Raw genomic sequence first — 17820 nt, forward strand, 5'->3', positions numbered from 1 at the left:
GGGGGGTTGGAGATTCATGATCCTTGAGGTCCCTTCCAACCCTGGCCATTCTGTGATTCTGTGATACACCAGTGACAGCAGTAAGCTAAACACCTCTGCAGCTGTATCAGCTCCGAGGCCAGTTGTCACGAGACTATACATCTCTATATCTCTTGCCCTCTTTATCTTTCCAAATCAAGGCAATCTGCAAAGTGCTCACAGAGAACAGTCCATGGCCTGTGACCTCCTGATCACATTACCTCTTAGCAGTCCCTCCACAGGGGGATGTTTTTCAGTTAGCACTAAGTCATTTCTGCTTCTAACACTTACCTCCTTTTTCTCCAACTCAAAGCACTTTCTTGTGTCTCCAAATTTTGCTGCCTCACTCGTCCACTTTTTTTTCCCCAGAGTTCAGAAACACGTGTTTGAGAAGATATCCTTAATCTTCGAGGTCTGAATCTATTTACTTGCATAATGACCTTCTTGTCACACTTTAAACCTCCTCCTAACCTTGAAAGTGTTTTATTTTCCTTATCCTCTGTTCTGTTGCCTTATTCTACTTTAAAAGGACTGGCCACATAGACTGAGGTGGTGCAATTTGCTTTCCTTAGAACCAACCATCCCACCTGACACGGCCAGCCGCCTGGTAAATGGAGGAGAGAGATCTCAGTCCCCCCTCCTGTGATCTGCATCTTTGGGTCTGCACCAAAGCTGCCCCTGATGGCTGAGGCTCTGCTGGTATCATGTGAACAAGTAAAAAGGAAGAAACGAGTCAGCAAGCATTTTAAATGTTTGTGAAGCTTTTGCGGCAGTTCCTCTCAAAAAGAATAAAGCACAAACTGGAATAAATCTAACATCTTAGATTTTATCTCACTTGGGTCAGAGAGAGATCCAAGAAAGAAAAGTAAAGTATTAGCATTAAAAAAAAACAACTACAACAAAGAAACAGCATTAAATTTTTCACTTCTCAAATCTTTTGACAAACAGCAGCCATCAATCCATCAGGTCCAACTCTCATCTACCAGAGCAATGAGAAGACCATTACTGGTATATTTTAGCCACTTTATGTTTTCATTCCGTACAACTTAAGAAGGAAAGTTCCTTGAAAATATTTGTAAAATAATGAACTCGTGTCATGGTGAACGTTGCATTAAATGATACAGGCAGAACATTATGCATTGCCTCTGCTATACAGCCTCTACCAAATAGGTCAAAAGCAAGTTATCTTTACCTCCACAACATGCAGAGGAAACCAGTGAGTACAGAGATTAAATATTAATGGGAAATGATTGATTATACTGCAGAAAGGAAAGCAAGGTGAATATCTGTAGTAGATGCACACAATATAAACAATCTAAATTTAACAAATTTCATACATTTTAAAAGCAATCTGCAGATAATATTAACAGATTATTTTTCTGCTATGTTGAAAATAATATCCTTCTCGGAACTCGGGGCAGTCACTTCACCAAACCTTCACAAGCAGGATTCTCTATTACTGCTCCAAAGTATCATGATACTTACAGCTTTGGTATGTTCTTTGTAAACACAATAACCATTATTTGAAATACATTCAGGACAGCACTTCCCATCTAAGTGAATTAATTCTTCACCCTGTGAAGAGAAAGTTTGCAGCAATTCAAATGGAATCAACAATACAAAAAATACTGTGGAATGCAGAGGCAGAGCAACTCTTGCCCTGGAATGCAATCTTCAGTCTCTCATTTCATGTTATCTTTTCTGCATCCTATTTCATCTCCATAAGTTCAGTTTGAAAAATGTGCTTAATGAACACTGTGGTTGCAGAACAAACCTCAGAAAAGGCTAGGGAACTCAGTGATAAGACTATCCCTAAATCTTGCTGAGAAAGAACATCCAAGTGTAATCCACTGCAGATATAGAGAACAGGAATACCATTTTTTACTGTCCTTCTCCAGGACTTTACTGGACCCCTGTCAAGACCTGAATGCATATGCATTCAAATGAAGGTAACTTCATTTCTAATATTCTGCTTTTTTTGTCCAGTAGAGTTTCAAAGCACATGTTCTATTTATGCCAGATGGAAAAATCCTGTTCTTTGTTACAACCGCAGAACTCCACAGGTTACACTCACATAACCAATAACTCTGGTCTGGAGATGATAATTTATCAGTGGAAGGAGGAAATGAAGTGCCCTGACTGGTCAGAAGCTGATGCCTAAGTGGAAGCTGATCATTCCAGAAAAAGGAGGACTCCATCTTAAAGAATTAGGACACAGCTCAAAAGAAACAGCTTCCATTCCCTGATATGAGTTGTTTCTCTAAACCAGATTCTCACGCACCGCAAACATAGACAAGGTGATATATACCAGTCATAAAACATAAGTCTACAAAACCACTATAATAAAGAAGTTACAAATGAATGACTAAATTAGACTCATTAAGCGTTCATTGTCTGCAAGGAGCTCACATACCCAAAGAAATCCCACAGCTGCTGTTGGTTTCCCTTTCAGCATGTTGCTTATTTCTTTGGCTGGCTCACAAAATTCAACTCAGCACCAAAATTTGATGAACAGCTTTGCTGATTTACACCAGCCAGGCACGCGTTCCAGCACAGTCACTCCAAGATATTTTTCACCTTGCCACCAATATCTGTATGTGACCTACCTTACACACAGATGGGCAGTAACATCACCAGTTACTCACCAGTGCCAACAGCTAATCCCAGCCACACACTGGTAACGCTCAGGCATTTCTGAGAAGGTTGTATGGGAACTGCTGAATCACAGCCTGAACCTCTGATTGATCACTGAGGTGAGCAATGAGTCAGCCCTGGGAGCACAGGTGAAGGCAATTCACCTGTGCTGCCAGAAGGGATGGAGCTTGGCTCCACCTCTCCTAGACCCATTTAAGAGCTGACTACCAGTAGGAAAGAGTCTCTTTCTAGAGATTCCTCTTTTTGGAGTTTTCTAGCAAGCCCAGATGAGGATAAGCCCTTTATCTACTCTTTTTGATGTAATAATCTGTTTAGCCAAGCTCTCTCATATATTTCTTAATTATAACACCTGTATATTCATTGATTACACAGAAGGCGCAAGAGGAGAGAAAGAACAGTTTTTGGTGTTTGAGGACCACACACAACCAAAATCTCTCTTTGCTGGTTATATATATTTTGGCTACTTAAATAATTACTTCAAATTGCTGTTGGCAATGTTGAACCTCATGTCATTACTATGGACTGTAAACTGTTCCATCCTCATCCCTACCTACATCCCCACCCACATGCATAAACACAAACTGCAGGAAGACTGAGAACAACTAGATAAGGAACACGACTATCCTATCCCTCCAAAAAAAAAAAAAAAAACCCTACAAGCACACTGCTCTGCCAAAGCTCAGAAAAGAGAGTGGCTATGGGAGATATTCCTCAGATGTATACCTGAGCATTGTCACCAGAGTGCTCGATACCAGGCTGCTGGAAAGTGCTCCAGCAGGATTTTGTGATGCTGAGTTTCAGTGGTCTTGGTTGAGTGCATCCATTTCTACATCCAAAACTAGCCCAGCCTGCCACGTAACTTGTATCCCTAGCTTACCAGTACCCTTCTGAAAATGGCTTTCTGAAGATTAGGTCAGAATCCCTGCAGACACTTCGATTTGGCAGTTCTGCACAATTTTCTTTGAAAAGGTTTAACAACTAAGCCTCCACTCTACCCTCACGTAATGCTACTATACTGTGTTGAGCTGTCTAAGATTTGCAGTTCATATCTGTGGCATCACACTTTAAACAGGGTGATGTGACCAGAAAATTAATAGTGCCTTAATGAAGAGAATCCAGATGTTCCTAGCTTTACAACAGGTTTGTTAATGCAGGTTCCTAACTTTGGAAAAAAAGGAAGGAAATAAAAAAATACATTTTATTTGCTTTTTGAGTAAATATTTTATTGCAGTTAATTAATATGTACATTGTATTACTTGTGAAAACTGTGACTATACCTAACTTGAGGAAACTATCCTAAGAGAAACTACGTAAGATAATAAATCCTTGTGCAAATATATCAAGAGGGAACAAAACTCTTGTCTGCAGCAAAGGATGCTGCCTTCCTCCCTCTGTCCCCCTAGCAATTACATTTCATTCAATTTGAAAATGCAGCAGCTCATACTCTGACAATTTGTATCACTTTGAGATGCTCAGGCTTTGAGCTGGATGGTTACTTTTGAGAACCTAAGTTTGAAAAAGAGCTGCATGAGTGATAATGTTCACACTTTTGAACTCTTCATTTTGAACCTTGTGTGTCATCATCTCCTGCTATCATCCTGTAAAATACCCCTGGCTTTTCTGCATAATGGATTCTTTGTCAGAACCCAAGATATGGGCATGAATATTAAATAATTTTCCCTACTGAGCCATGACAGCATGCCATCATCGTTAGTGTAAATGATCCAATTTACAGCCAAAAGCATGCAGGAAGCTGACTTGAACAGATGCCAAGTGTTCAAGATTTTATGACAATCACAACTTTCCATCCAGAAAAATCTCTCTGTGCACTTTAAGATCAGATGATAATCATCACCACTACACCACAGACAAGATTTTGGATCGATGTATTTTTGTTATTTGTTTTTTGTTTTTGTTCATCTCAGATGAACATATGCATCTATCCCTAGATACATCCTCTCTGCATGATACATCATCTGGGACCCTGTGTGCAAACTCTAGCTTTTCTGAACATCTAAACAATCTAATCTGGGATCCCATTATGTGCAGTATGCAGACTTCAAGCACAACACAATCATACTACCACTCAAAATACAGCATTGCAGGCAGTCACCAGGAAAGCCGTTACAGAGAGAAAACTCAGATTGCTACAGTTCCTCCCTTTCTCTTTACTGACTCTGTGGAGTAGCTGGTATAAACCAAGAACCAGCCCACTGATTAAAACAGACACGGTGAGAACCGAGGTAGAAATCTTACTGCACTGCAAAAAGGCAAACCAAAATGTGTGTCTTTGCACAAGAGTGTGTGTATAAGAAACACTTAAATCTACCTAATGCATTTTCCATATCCACTGTAGAGCAACTGTAACATAATCTGTCAGGGTATTTAGAGAAAACAGCTTGGGAATAAAACATTGGCTTCACTTCCATGCCCAGAATGGCATGGAAAAAATGGAGAAAAATAAAATACTGCTTTGATGCTCAATCACCTTACTGAAAGCCACTGCAGCATGCACAATTGTGAAGCCAGGAGTTGGATTCAATGATCTTGTCAGTCCCTTCCAACTTGGGTTGTCTTATGATTTCTTTAGCTGTTTAACTATCTCTGTCCTGTGCATATCCCTGCACGTTAAGCTCCAGGTGGAGCCAGTTGTCACTGAAATTAGATGTCTCTAACATTAGCAGGCAAACAGCAGGGTGGGAGATAATACAAGTTAAATGAGCCACTGACTCAGCCTGTCTTGCTTCACAATGCAAACGTCATGAGCAGTCAACCTTCCACAGAATATCCTGAGTTCATTCTCCTTTTCTGTGAAGCATTTTCAAGGTAAATGCACAAAAGAAGCTCCAAAAGAAGGGCAGCTTTTTTGTCTCAAAATGTCAGCTTTGGAAGGAAAAAAAGGGAGTAAAACAATCACTTAATTGGTACTTTTTCAAAGAAGAAAACTTTTCTTACCTTGGCACATTCCACTTTGGCACACTCTGCTTTCTGACAAGTCACTTGGCCTTCATCACACACACAGAAGTCACAGCGAGTAATATTCCACATCTCACCATGGTACCTAATAGTGCCATCATACAAGCAGTTTTTCTTGGAAGACACACACTCCTCACAGCACTTCCCAGAAGGCTGCACTTTGATCTGCCCCTACAAAGCATTAAAAACCACTGAGAGGAAACTCTTCGCCATGCTCATTGGGACTCTAAGCACATGTGCTAAGTGACACACGCAGTCAAGGTAGCAGAACTGAATGATTTTCAACTACCTTCTCACAAATAACAGAGTCACAGGTTTCTCTCAGACATCTGACTGCCCCTCTATGACACACACATACACTGCAGGCATTTTTTTTCCACTGTTCGCCGTGCTGTTCGAAAAGAATAGAAGAGATGTATACAACAGTTAAGTATTCCTTGTAAACAACAAAATTCATTCCAGAAATCTATGCAACCTATTCAGTACAACTCTTTCTGTATATCTGTTCTCAATGCCAAACTCTTCTTAAGAAATGTTATCTCTACACCATCAGCAAATACGCAGAAGAGACATGAGGTCTCAATGAGGTGGTGGTGCATACTTCTTATTAATTACAAGCTAGTGAAGGCCTCACTAATGTCACTATATTATTAGCAAAAAATAGTTCTTAGCAGAAAATCACACATGCTATAAATACTTTGACCTTCACTAGTGTTTTCTTCTTTTCTCCATCAAAAAAGTGTGAAAAGATAAGTGTCTAATCTGCTTCACCACACAAACTTCCTTTCTGCTTGTCAGCAAATTCTTATCTGGCCTTAATTTCTTTCAACTCTTCTGGCTGTCCGGGAAGAGAAAAAGAGATGTTTATACTATGCTATTAGTGCTGGCAGAAAGTCAGACATGAGGGAGAAGGAAAAAAGGTATGTGCCAGAACATGTGAAGAGTTGGCTCTTGGTATAGCTTATCAGAGGTTACCTGGTACACCTTTCCTGACACCGAGCAGGACTTTGGAACACATTCTGGACAGCATTTTCCAGGAGACATAACCAAAACTTCATCCTAAATGGAAAGCAGCAGAGACACATAAAATAAGCATATGAAAAAGTTAACACGGAATTCAGCATCACTATCTGGAATTTCAGGCATTTAATATCTGTGTGATAAGCCACAGTCACTCAAGGCTTGCTTTTGGCTCCAAAGTCTGTGGCCCATCTTCACAGTATGAGTTCAACAAATGTTTCCTTCTTCCCATTTTCTGGGCTTCTTTGGATGGCAACTGAGATCTGGACATGCAGATAGCTATACATACATACACAATAGCAGTACAGATGCATATACCCAGGTACACAGATACATAGAGAAAATACATATGTTATATTTTTATATATAAGGTTATATAAAAAACACACTAAAGCATGAGATTGAGGGATTGGCTTTAAATACTTGTCATCTCAGGAGTGCTGTACACAGATGTTTCCACTCTGTACTTGCTAAATCCATGCAGTACAACTGTCTGCATAGATGTAAAATTATAGAATCATAGAATCATTTGAGTTGGAAGAGACCCCAAAAGATCATCTAGTCCAACTCTCCTGCAACGATCAGAGAAATCTACAGTTAGATAAGGTTGCTCAGAGCCCTATCCAGCCTGATCCTGACTGAATGTCTCCAAGGACGAGGCAACCACCACTTCTCTGGGCAACCTGTTCCAGTGCCTCACCGCCCTTAGTGTAAAAAATTTCTGCCTTATGTCCAATCTAAATCTCCTCTCTTTTAGTTTGAAACCATTTCCCCTTGTTCTAAACACAGCAGACCTTGCTAAAGAGTCTGTTCCCTTCTTTCTAATAGTCTCCCTTTAGATACTGAAATGCTGTTATCACATATCTCCACAGCCTTCTCTTCTCCAGACTGTACAGCCCCAGCTCTCTCAGACTGTCCTCCTAAGGGAAGTGCTCCATCCCTTGGGTTATTTTTGTGGCTTTCCTCTCGATGCATACCAACAGGCCTATGTCCCTCCTGTAATGAGGAGTACAATTCTGAATGCAGAAATCCAGGTGAGGCCTCACAAGCACAGAGCAGAGGGGCAGGATCACCTCCCTCAACTTGCTGACCACACTTCTTGTGATGTAGCCTAGGATTTGGTTGGCTTTCCGTGCTTCAAGGGCACACGTCCAGCTTGCCATCCACCAGTACACTCAAATCCCCTTTAGCAGGACTGTTCTCTATCCTTACATCTCCCAGCTTGTAATGACAGCAGGACTGCCACAACCCAGGTGCAACACCTTGCACTTGGCTTTGCTGAACCTCATGAGATTCACCTGGGCCCACTACCAGATCCTGTCCTGTCTAGGTGTCTCTGGATGGCATCCCATCCGTTAGGCATGTCAACCTCACCACACATTTTGGTGTCCTCCACAAAGTTGCTGAGAGTGCACAGTTATGCTTAAAATTAGACTTAAAACTAGAATATTCCAATTTAAAATTTTCATTACTTTTTCACATCATGTTGAAATAAGTTGGCACTTTGCATCAATATAACAATTCCTTCATACTGCAATTCCACCAGTTCTAAACCAGGTCCCCTGCTACAATTTCACATACGTGCAATGATTTGGAATGGGTATAGTATTGCTCACCAGCACCTCCCTTCAGCCACATCAGGATGACTAGATTGGAAATAGCATTGAAATGCAGAGAACTATTATCACACCTTTTTTAATCACATCACTAGCTTTCAAAGTAAAAGTAGACAACTTCATATAAAAGTCTGCAACTGAAGGTTTCCCAGTAGAGTTAAAAGAGCTCATTCACCATGGATTTTGTTGGGAGAGCATAATTAAGACCTTCTGTTTGACTCTTCCTGTGGCTTACTAGGCAGAGATAACTAGCAGCAAAGCTCCCTGCAGACAAGTACACAGAGTGAGCTCAATCTGCCAGACACTCATTTTGTACTGGAAGCAAAAAATGAGGAGGGCAGATGTGAAGAACTTGTACATTCAGAGGATGCATACACACAGAAAGCACATTCCTAAAAAGTTAGGACCTGCCCTGCCTCTCAGATCCTCTTCTCCTGTTGTGTGACATACTCAGGTGCCCTTCTGTGTGCAACAAGCACTTTTGATGTTATTTTCACTCAGAACTAAGGGAAAGGTACAGCTTCAATCTGAATGATGGAAGATCAGTGTTTAATAATTGTGTCAAGCCTGTTGGGAAAAGCTATTCATTTGTATTTGATAGGGAGTAAAGAGGGAAAAAAGGGATAAAGGAACACACAAGAAAATCTCAGGTATGACTGAAAGCAGAACAGAATCCCTGCATATCCTGTAAACACTCCTTCCAAGGCACCTGGGTTGGGAATAAGTGGAGCACTACCAGAACTGGCTTCCTGCTGCATTAACGTGGAAAATCATAGCTGATTATTCTCAGATACATCACAGCAACAACACAGTCATTTCTGTTTCCACTAATTAAAATCTAATAAATAGCTGATAAAACATTAGTGCAATCAGTCAGTAGGTTAACATCAGTCCATTTGTGGTGGGGAAGAGAGGATGTAAAATAAGCATAAATTTGTTTTAATGCACGGTACTTAAGTCAATTAATAGCAATTGAGTATCTCAGGAAAAAAACAATTAGTGTGCAGAGAAACAGGTGTTTTTTCCTTCTACCAAAAAAAAAAACAACCCAGCAATCAACAACATCTGGTCCACTAACAGAAATGTAAGTAAGCATAAGTAGAAAGGAAGGTTTTGTTCCTCTCAGCGCTACAGGAAAGTGTGCTCAGCTGAAGCAAACATTTCAAGGGAGTTTGATTCAACATTTGAGCCCATCAGTAGATAAAAGCATGGGCAATGGTAGCCCCTACAAAACAAATTCAAGGTCAGAAAAATACATTCCTCGAGAGCCAGTTCCTGTATTTCAAAAATGTCCTTAGCACTGCATACTGTGGTAAAGGAGTACACTGAGGTGCCTAAGAAAACTGGTACAGTGGTCCCAAGGAAAAGAAATCCAAAGAGTGTCAGCATGCTCTCAAGCACTTCCAGTATGCAATGCAATAAGCAGAACTCGAAAAAATAATCAAGTCACTTGCATAGAGCATACAGTATTGTGCACAGCTGTCCTTACTAACCAGCATGTTAACACTGTATACAATTCCATAATGCCTTGGCTGGTTTTATCACTGCTTAAGTGCTAAGAAATCATAATCTGTCCACAGCATAGACCTCAGAGACAGAAATGTCCCACTTGGGTTAAAACAGTGAGTCACTGCATGAGCTTAGTTAAGCCATCTTACTTGTTTTATTCATTTCTAAGTAGATGTAAGAAAAGCAATCCAAGACTTCTATTTCATCTTACACCTAAGGGGAATTTTATCAGCATTTGACTTGTGAAATTTGACTAATATTTTCAACTGCATTTCTACATTTTTTGGGAATAAGCAAAACCTGCCAGCCAAATACTTAAACTCATGAAGATAACTCTCACTAAAATCTTGTGCTTTCATTCCTTCCCCCAAAGAAATAAAAATATTTTCTGATTGATTCTACATCTTTTTTTTTTTTTTTTTTTTCCTTTTTTTGTATAAAACCAAAATCCCCATTTCTTTGGAGCATACTTGTGCTCAATCAGCCAGCATATACATGATACAAATAAGCTGGTGGGAAAATAATGTATAGGGGGAAGAGACAGACTGTTTACACTGAAATACTCATCCATAATTCCACATACAAATACTCCTTTTTTCAAATTACCCAGATCTCCCCGCTAACTTGTATATTTGCATGAGAAATAGATCTTGCCAAGAGAAAGAAGACAGTCATGAGTAGTGACCCTAGAAGCCTGCTGAGTCCTGACCTGTTTGCACAGAACAGCCTCGCAGGAAGCTGTGAAGCACTGAGTGATTCCATCCCTGCAGACACATTTGGAACACCGACCAAGGCGCCACTCCTCACCATCCCGGAACAAATGGCCATCAAAGTAGCAGGGTTCTAAAATATAAGAACATGTAAGGGTTTTTTTGTTTGTTCTTTTCCCCTCCCTTCACCCATAATTAAAAAATAAACTTCATTTATCTTGTAAGTCAAAATTCTCTTTTGTCAAACCAGAAAATAAAAGTAACAATTTCAACAGTTTTCAAGGGTTTTAGATTTGTGAATTAAGAGCTCTGGATGCACTTCCACTACTGGATTTTAATAAGATGAAGTATCCAACAGCTCAGACGTTTTTGGGACTTTCAGCCCAAGTTTTCAGGTGCATCAAGTGCCCTCGCTATGTAGTAAATATCTGGATTTTTTTTCCAGATTGCAATATCCAAAATAAAGACATATTAGGCATATCCACTCATTGCTGCAATCTTACTACTTGCTATTGGCCTGTGGGTGAAGCTGTTAAAAATACAAATATGGTAGGAAAATGAAAAGAGAAGAAAGCAAAACACTTGACCCTAGTGTCTTTTCAATGGAACTGAACACAAAAAGAAAAGCTTTCTAAATTTGTGACTACAAGGGTATTTCCAGCCAGGGAGATACTACTTGGATCACTGGAGTGTAGCCCATTTACACATGATACTCACCACCAAGGCCCACACATGTGGGACAACAGGCTCCCTGGGCAATGTATGGCAGCTCATCTCTTCCACAAGTGAGGACTGGGCAGGCTATGGGGGTGCAGCTCACCTTCCCATGGGCACAGGAGCACAAGACACATCCAGAGCTGGCCCACTGCGTGCCATGCTGCAGGACAGAGCACAAAAGAAAATACATGCATGAATCCAGCTGCCAGTGAGATCTATAAATGCATCTTCTCTCTTTCAAGCCCTCCATACTAGTATTTAACTTTGCTACTCCGTCAGCCCAGTCAAGCATTATACACTGTAGCTCTTACTTCTGGCTGTGCTACTAAGGCAAAAAATAGGTTAAAAATGGTGAAGAAGCAAACCTGTAGATCATCTTAGTTTTTTCTTCCTCATGCAGAGACACATCTTGCAGTAAAACCCTACCAAAGACCCAGTCTAATGGATATACCTCCTCTCCTCTATAGTTATAGTTTCTAGAGGGCGGATATGCTGTCTTCAGAAAAATACTTAACAGGGGCCCCAACACAAACCTGACAACAATGAACACCCTGTGCGCCACATACTTAAGCTCTTCACTATGAATAAAATCTCATTAGCTTTGCTATTCATTAATGCAGCAACAAATATCTCAGCCCTAAGGCTACGTGAGGCAACACTGAGCCTGAGAAGAAACATGTTGGTGTGTTACAATGCTCTCCAACAAACAGAAAATGTTTATTTTTACAAAACATGAAGTAACTTATTAGGCAGGGAAAAAAAAGCTCTTGTCAGATCCAGGGAACATTTTCTCCAATGCAGCCACCACTAGGGCCACTATTGTTATCTAAATACATGCAGAAAGAACTCTTAAAGCACTATGCTGGCTTAATGACAAAAGAAAAAACTTCCTCCTTCAGGCCACTCTGTGCTAACCATCAGGAGGAGACTTTGTACTGCCAAGAGAAATTTTTTTGATGTTCACCTCACAGTGGAACTTGGGTGTGACATACAGCACATGCAGAGATATGCCTGCAGTGCCCATGGGCGGGCATACTTGTTCTCCTGACTTACGTTCAAAAGGACAGACAGACACGCAAACAACCAAATGTAAAAAGCTGCAGCGAGAGTACAGAACAGGAAAATGAACCAATGCAAAAAGGAATACAAAGTAATACAACGTAGCATCAGCCAAACCACAGGTACAAAGAAATAAAAGAAAATGATAGATGTGCTAGAACTCCTGCTCCAGTCTCAGTCCAGCTTGCAACAAATGTAAGTTGGTTGTGCCTCATGATGCTGAAAGACTGTTACAAAAGTATCCGGACTCCAAGGTCCAGATACTCAAAAATATAGTTTTAAATATATGCTAGGAATTGCAGCATATTTCTTAAGATTTGGACCTGAACTGCCTCTTGTCAAACAGAAAAGTCTGTAGGAGAGCAGACATACAACCTGGGTTCCCTGTTAAGCCACTTTTCTTTCGCATGCCTACTGTTCAACGTGGTTCACTATCATCCATGAATCTTTTTTTTTTCTTATTTGTAGACATTTATACCTACTATTTTGGCCTTCCAGATTCCCTAGGTGAAACCACATGCTGCAACCTGATTCTTGAGTAATTCAGACTTATGAAACCCCAGCTGCATGACAGCAGTCAATCTCTATCTGCATACATGGCTGCTGATAGAAAGTCTTCTTTCAGGGAAGCTAATAAGCCAAGTTCAATGTGTTTTGCTTCTCCTAACATTACTATATTGTTTCAGTCATTCACAGAAACAGCAAAGTGAATGAGTAAGTGGGAAAGGAAGCTGTCTTCCTTTAAGCCAAGCAGGACATGATATTCATAGAATCAGAGAATAGCTTAGGTTGGAGGGGACCTCAAAGATCATCTAGCTCCAACCCCCTTGCCATAGGCAGGGCTGCCAACCACTAGGTCAGGCTATCCAGGATCCCATCCAATCTGGCCTTGAATGCCTCCAGGGACGGATCCACTGCCTCTCTGAGCATTCTGTTCCTGCACCTCATCACCCTCTGAGTAAAAAATTTCTGCGTAACATCTAACCTACATCCTTCCTTTTATAATGTAAAGCCATTCCCCCATCTCCTGTCACTATCAGATTGTGTAAACAGTCAAATCATCCTCTCACTTGTAAACTCTCTCCAAGTACTGGAAGGCCACAATGAGGCACCCCTCTTTTCATGCAGCCCAGGATACTGCTGGCCTTCTAGGCTGCAAACTGCTGGCTCATGTCCAGCTTTTCATCCACCAAGACCCCTCAAGCCCCTCTCTACAGGGCTGCTCTCAATGAGTTCTTCTCCTAGTCTGTATTCATATCAGGGCACTGCAGTGACACGCTCAACTTTTGCAAACTTTGCAAACCAAAATCCCACTATATCATCTGATAGTAACAGAATACAGCTCCAATAAACCATCCTTCCTCTTCATGTCAGAAAAGCATCCTACGATGCTATGAAACAGAGAGCTAAGAACAGGAATGGATCATCCCCATCGAAGACCATGACAGAGTACTCACGCTATGGATCTGTCCTTCATGCTGGCAATATCCTTCAGTTTGCGAGGCACATTCAGGACAACATTTGTTTGGGGCTATTTGGAGCACTTCTCCCTGGAAAGATACAAGAATCCGACAAGCAGTGTACATGAAATGGAAAATTCAACATGAAGGGAAAGATATCGGGTTTGGCTATACTCAGTGCTTTCAGTTTGAAGAGAGAACGTATTATTAAGTAAAATATATAATGTTACTACATAAGATTCCTCACTGAGAACCACCACTTCATTTTGCTGTATTTGACATTTTTACCTTCAAAACAACAGGAAGGGAATTTACACTTCTAACAGTGCAATTGGTAAATCCTGAGCAGGAATAGTTTTCAAACCAGAATAAAGAATAACTGGAAAGCAAATATCCAAATCAACAAACAGGATTATTCACTGATTGTTATCTGAGGAATGTGGTAGAGCCAAAATTTTTTCAACAGATAACATGTTTTCTGCATGTACAGAATGGACCTCAGTCTAACATTTAGCCACACCAGAAGCTCAAGCTGGCTGGCAGAATGAATACACATCCATCACCTGAATGTCTCTGGTTTAATAATCAGCACTCTTTAATAACACTGTCTGAAAATTAACTGAAAACTACTGAGCACTTCTAACCACAGCACAATCTGGTGACACCGCTACCTCTTCGCTTCGCACATTCTAGGGGCTTAGCAAGCTGACTGCATGCTGCATCCTGATCAGCAGCAAGGAAATAGATGATGCTGATGGAAGCAACTCACTGCATGAAAGGAAAAACAGTACAAACATCAGCTAACACTGAGAAAGATCTTAGCCTCCTGTCTTTGAAAAATCTCCATGGACTCTCCAAAGCAATGCTTTCATGTTCATCAGAGCTGCACGTTAGATTTCACTGTGAAAGGGTGCCTGTCACTGATGGCAGCACATCTGCAGGCCCCTGGCACCACCTGATTACAGGATTTTTCTCCCACAGCTAATAAAAGGCCAGGACAAATTTACTGATGTGAGCACAGCAGTTGGAGAGGAAGAAAACAGAAAACCAAAACCAGTGAAGGTTCAGGAAGAAAAATGTAGTAATTTTTTACCAGTAAGGTCACCTTCTTCAAAACACTGCATAAGTGTTTCTTGGGAGACATTCTACATCCTTTCCCCAAGGACACAGCCAACCTCTCAGGGATGGCTCTTGCTCAGAAGGGTGTCATCATCTGCTTTGCTATAATCCAAAATGCAATGCCCCAAATTATCCTAACCCTAACCCTATTTCATTATGAGCTTTACAGTTACTACCTTTTCATTTATCCTTTTTTGTTTGTTTGTTTAAATGAACAACACATTCTCTAGTCCACCCATTATTAGGTGTACCATAACAGCACTTTTTTTTTTTATTCCTCTCTTTAGCACAACAATTCCTAGTGCATCAGTCTTTAATCAACACACAGTGATAAATGTGGAAAACAGTAAGGATAGAAATTACTTCCCAGTTAATACTGTCATATTGAAAAATATTTCAACCTGGTTTATAAAGCCATATAATTATCATATTGGCAGTGCTTCTTTAAAGCACTAATTTTCATTGTCATTCATGGATTCTACTCTAGTAATCCAGATGCTGCTAATGCAACACCAGTTCCATGGCTAATTACATATAACCATTAATGAAGTCTCAGACAGAGAAAGATAAACAGGAGACAATGAAGCTCAACAATCATCACAAGGCACAAGAAAGTGAAAGACAAACTCTGCTTTGTTGCTGTTCACCAGAGTGGAAAGCGTCCATCTGCCTGCCTGACAGTGACCCAGCTCCATCTTCAAATGAAAGGTGACTGGAAGCTGGGCTCATGCTAGGAGGTCCCAGCTCAGTTCAGGAGCCTTCTTTGGGCACCAGACTGCCCTGAGAGCACCAGCAGTCTGCAAGCTGTTTTACCACCAAGTTTCTGGCTGTAGGAACAGCCAGAGGTGGTGCATCACCACGCTACAGCCAGAGGCTTCACACACTGGGTTCTGCCTGCGCGTTTCTTCCACAGGCTTTTATCAATGATGAGTGAATGAGCACAAAGACTGTTCCTGACCCTGGGCAGCCCCACGCACCCTGGGAGGGAAAACATGAATTCACTGCTCCCTCCTGTGTACCCCAAATCCTGCTGTGAATCAGATTCTCAGGGAGCTGCATGGAAGCAGTTGAACACAGAAGTTTGCTACAGTGAATGCCACAGTGCTGCACAGAGATAAGCAGCACCTAATCTCTGCACATTTGTCCCGGAAAAAACTTCATGTTACATCCTCTTCTTGTCCCCCAATAAAATAAGAGTTTTTACCTCCACAGGGACTGGAGGACCTATGCCCTCCACTATACCTTTCTGTGCACTGTGTTTATACCCACATGACAGTTTAACAAGTCACTATTCCAGGAGTTTAAAGCAGAAGAGGGCTGGCAATTCCAGCGATCAGCTGGTGTTTGGATGGCCTTACCTTCTCAAAGTCACAATGAGGATATTTGCAGACAGTAGGTTCACAGGTGACAACATCGCTTTGGCAACTGCAGTCTTGGCAAGAATCTGGCTTCCAAATTGTGTTATTCTGCAAACAAACAAAAGTTTAAAATTGGACCCATACAGTATGAGGTGTGCATTATTTCACGAAACAACAAATGGTTCATACCATTCAAAACAGACTCTAAGAACAACATTCCCCCCCATGTGCTTATCAGTCATAACTTTGGTACTACTCATTCAATAAACTCAAACATATAGCAAATAAACAATTCCAACAGTAAGACAGTTGATAGGAAATAACCTCCATAAACCTCAAGGTGTCTACTGCATTTTTGCAACACTTCCCAAAAGCTTCAGGTTGTCCAAACTGCAGCTACTGTGATGATCACAGCTCGTGTTAAGGCTCCTGAGCTCGCTTTGAGGCTAACGCATCCCTGGACAGATCTCTGTGTGAGCATGCAGCATAGCACCCACTGATGGGAAATACATAGGACCTTACTGAAACCCTTGATTTCAAGTCAGTTTTCAGCTCTTGAACACAATATTTAAAATTTTGAGCCTGAAAAAATGCATAAGGAAGGGTACTCAAGTTGAAACCATGATTTAAATTGAGCACATTACATTAGGCTGTTAAATGGAAGCAAAGGTCTAAAGAGCACAAGATGCAATTAAACTGATTTAGTCAAAAACGCTGAATGCATGGCCAGCTATGAAGAGGCTCTACCAAGTCACATCTATCCAAACCAACATGGAAGAAGAGAACTCTAACCAAGCAGGCGGTCCAGCAGATTTAGAAATAGCTGTCACCACCACTTGATCAGTGCATCCGTCTGGAACACCCACAGCTAATTTGCAAAGGTTTTCACCACCCCTGCTTGACCCCTTCCCATTCCTTCCACACTGAGGTCATGATCCCACGCTGCTACAGCACTTTCATAAGCCATCTCAGGCCCTTGTCCAGACGCTTTGACACTTTGCAGATATCGCCTTCCCCCCAACAGTTACTCCAAGGTCTGAACAGCCACCTGGGACACGTTACTTTTGACAAGATGCTTGGAAAACAAAGCTTTACTCCTCTTTACCCCCAAACACCAACTTCAAGCCATCCTGACACTAAACAGCAGCAGCATCCCAGAGAAGCAGCCAAGGCTCCTGCCTTCCTATGAACATAGGCATGGCGAATAACAACTGCCTTAAGAGCAGGGGAGCTTAAGGCACAAGGTTAGAAGGAACAGATTCCTTGATAGCACTAGGATGCTTCTGCAGAAGAGATGACAGCCTATGAATCAGAAGGCTTGCACCTTGGCATCTCTCAGTTGGTAAGCTGGCAGACAGGGTATTGGGCAATCCTCCTCACTTTCAGCCAGCATAATCACAGTGCTAGGAGCAGTGGGTATTCTAAAAGGGGGATGCAGCTGGGCTGTATTGGCTGCTGGGTCAGATTTGTCTGGCAAGGAGATTCAGCACTACAAAACAATTTGTGTCTGAGCACAAAGGATGATCTCTCACTAAGAGTGCTGTGCCTTGCTATAAGCAGTGAGTTGTTAGCATTAACATCGCTCAAAGGCTTTCTCAAAATG

At 41.3% G+C, this 17820-nt stretch overlaps 1 protein-coding gene across 1 annotated transcript in view; it reads right to left on the reverse strand.

Annotated features, from left to right (window-relative positions):
• The window catches only part of FRAS1 (Fraser extracellular matrix complex subunit 1), a 164167-nt gene that overhangs the window by 93862 nt on the left and 52485 nt on the right, over positions 1 to 17820 (reverse strand). Inside the window, exons 3-10 of the mRNA XM_031607476.2 lie at positions 16218 to 16325; positions 13738 to 13830; positions 11222 to 11381; positions 10504 to 10637; positions 6625 to 6708; positions 5939 to 6040; positions 5629 to 5820; positions 1504 to 1593 (exon numbers count right to left, since the gene is read on the reverse strand). Coding sequence (XP_031463336.2) covers positions 1504 to 1593; positions 5629 to 5820; positions 5939 to 6040; positions 6625 to 6708; positions 10504 to 10637; positions 11222 to 11381; positions 13738 to 13830; positions 16218 to 16325 — 963 coding nt within the window. The remainder of the gene's footprint in view (positions 1 to 1503; positions 1594 to 5628; positions 5821 to 5938; positions 6041 to 6624; positions 6709 to 10503; positions 10638 to 11221; positions 11382 to 13737; positions 13831 to 16217; positions 16326 to 17820) is intronic.

Source organism: Phasianus colchicus, chromosome 4 (genome assembly GCF_987193195.1).
Source record: "Phasianus colchicus chromosome 4, bPhaCol1.hap1.1, whole genome shotgun sequence".
Lineage (NCBI taxonomy): Eukaryota > Metazoa > Chordata > Aves > Galliformes > Phasianidae > Phasianus > Phasianus colchicus.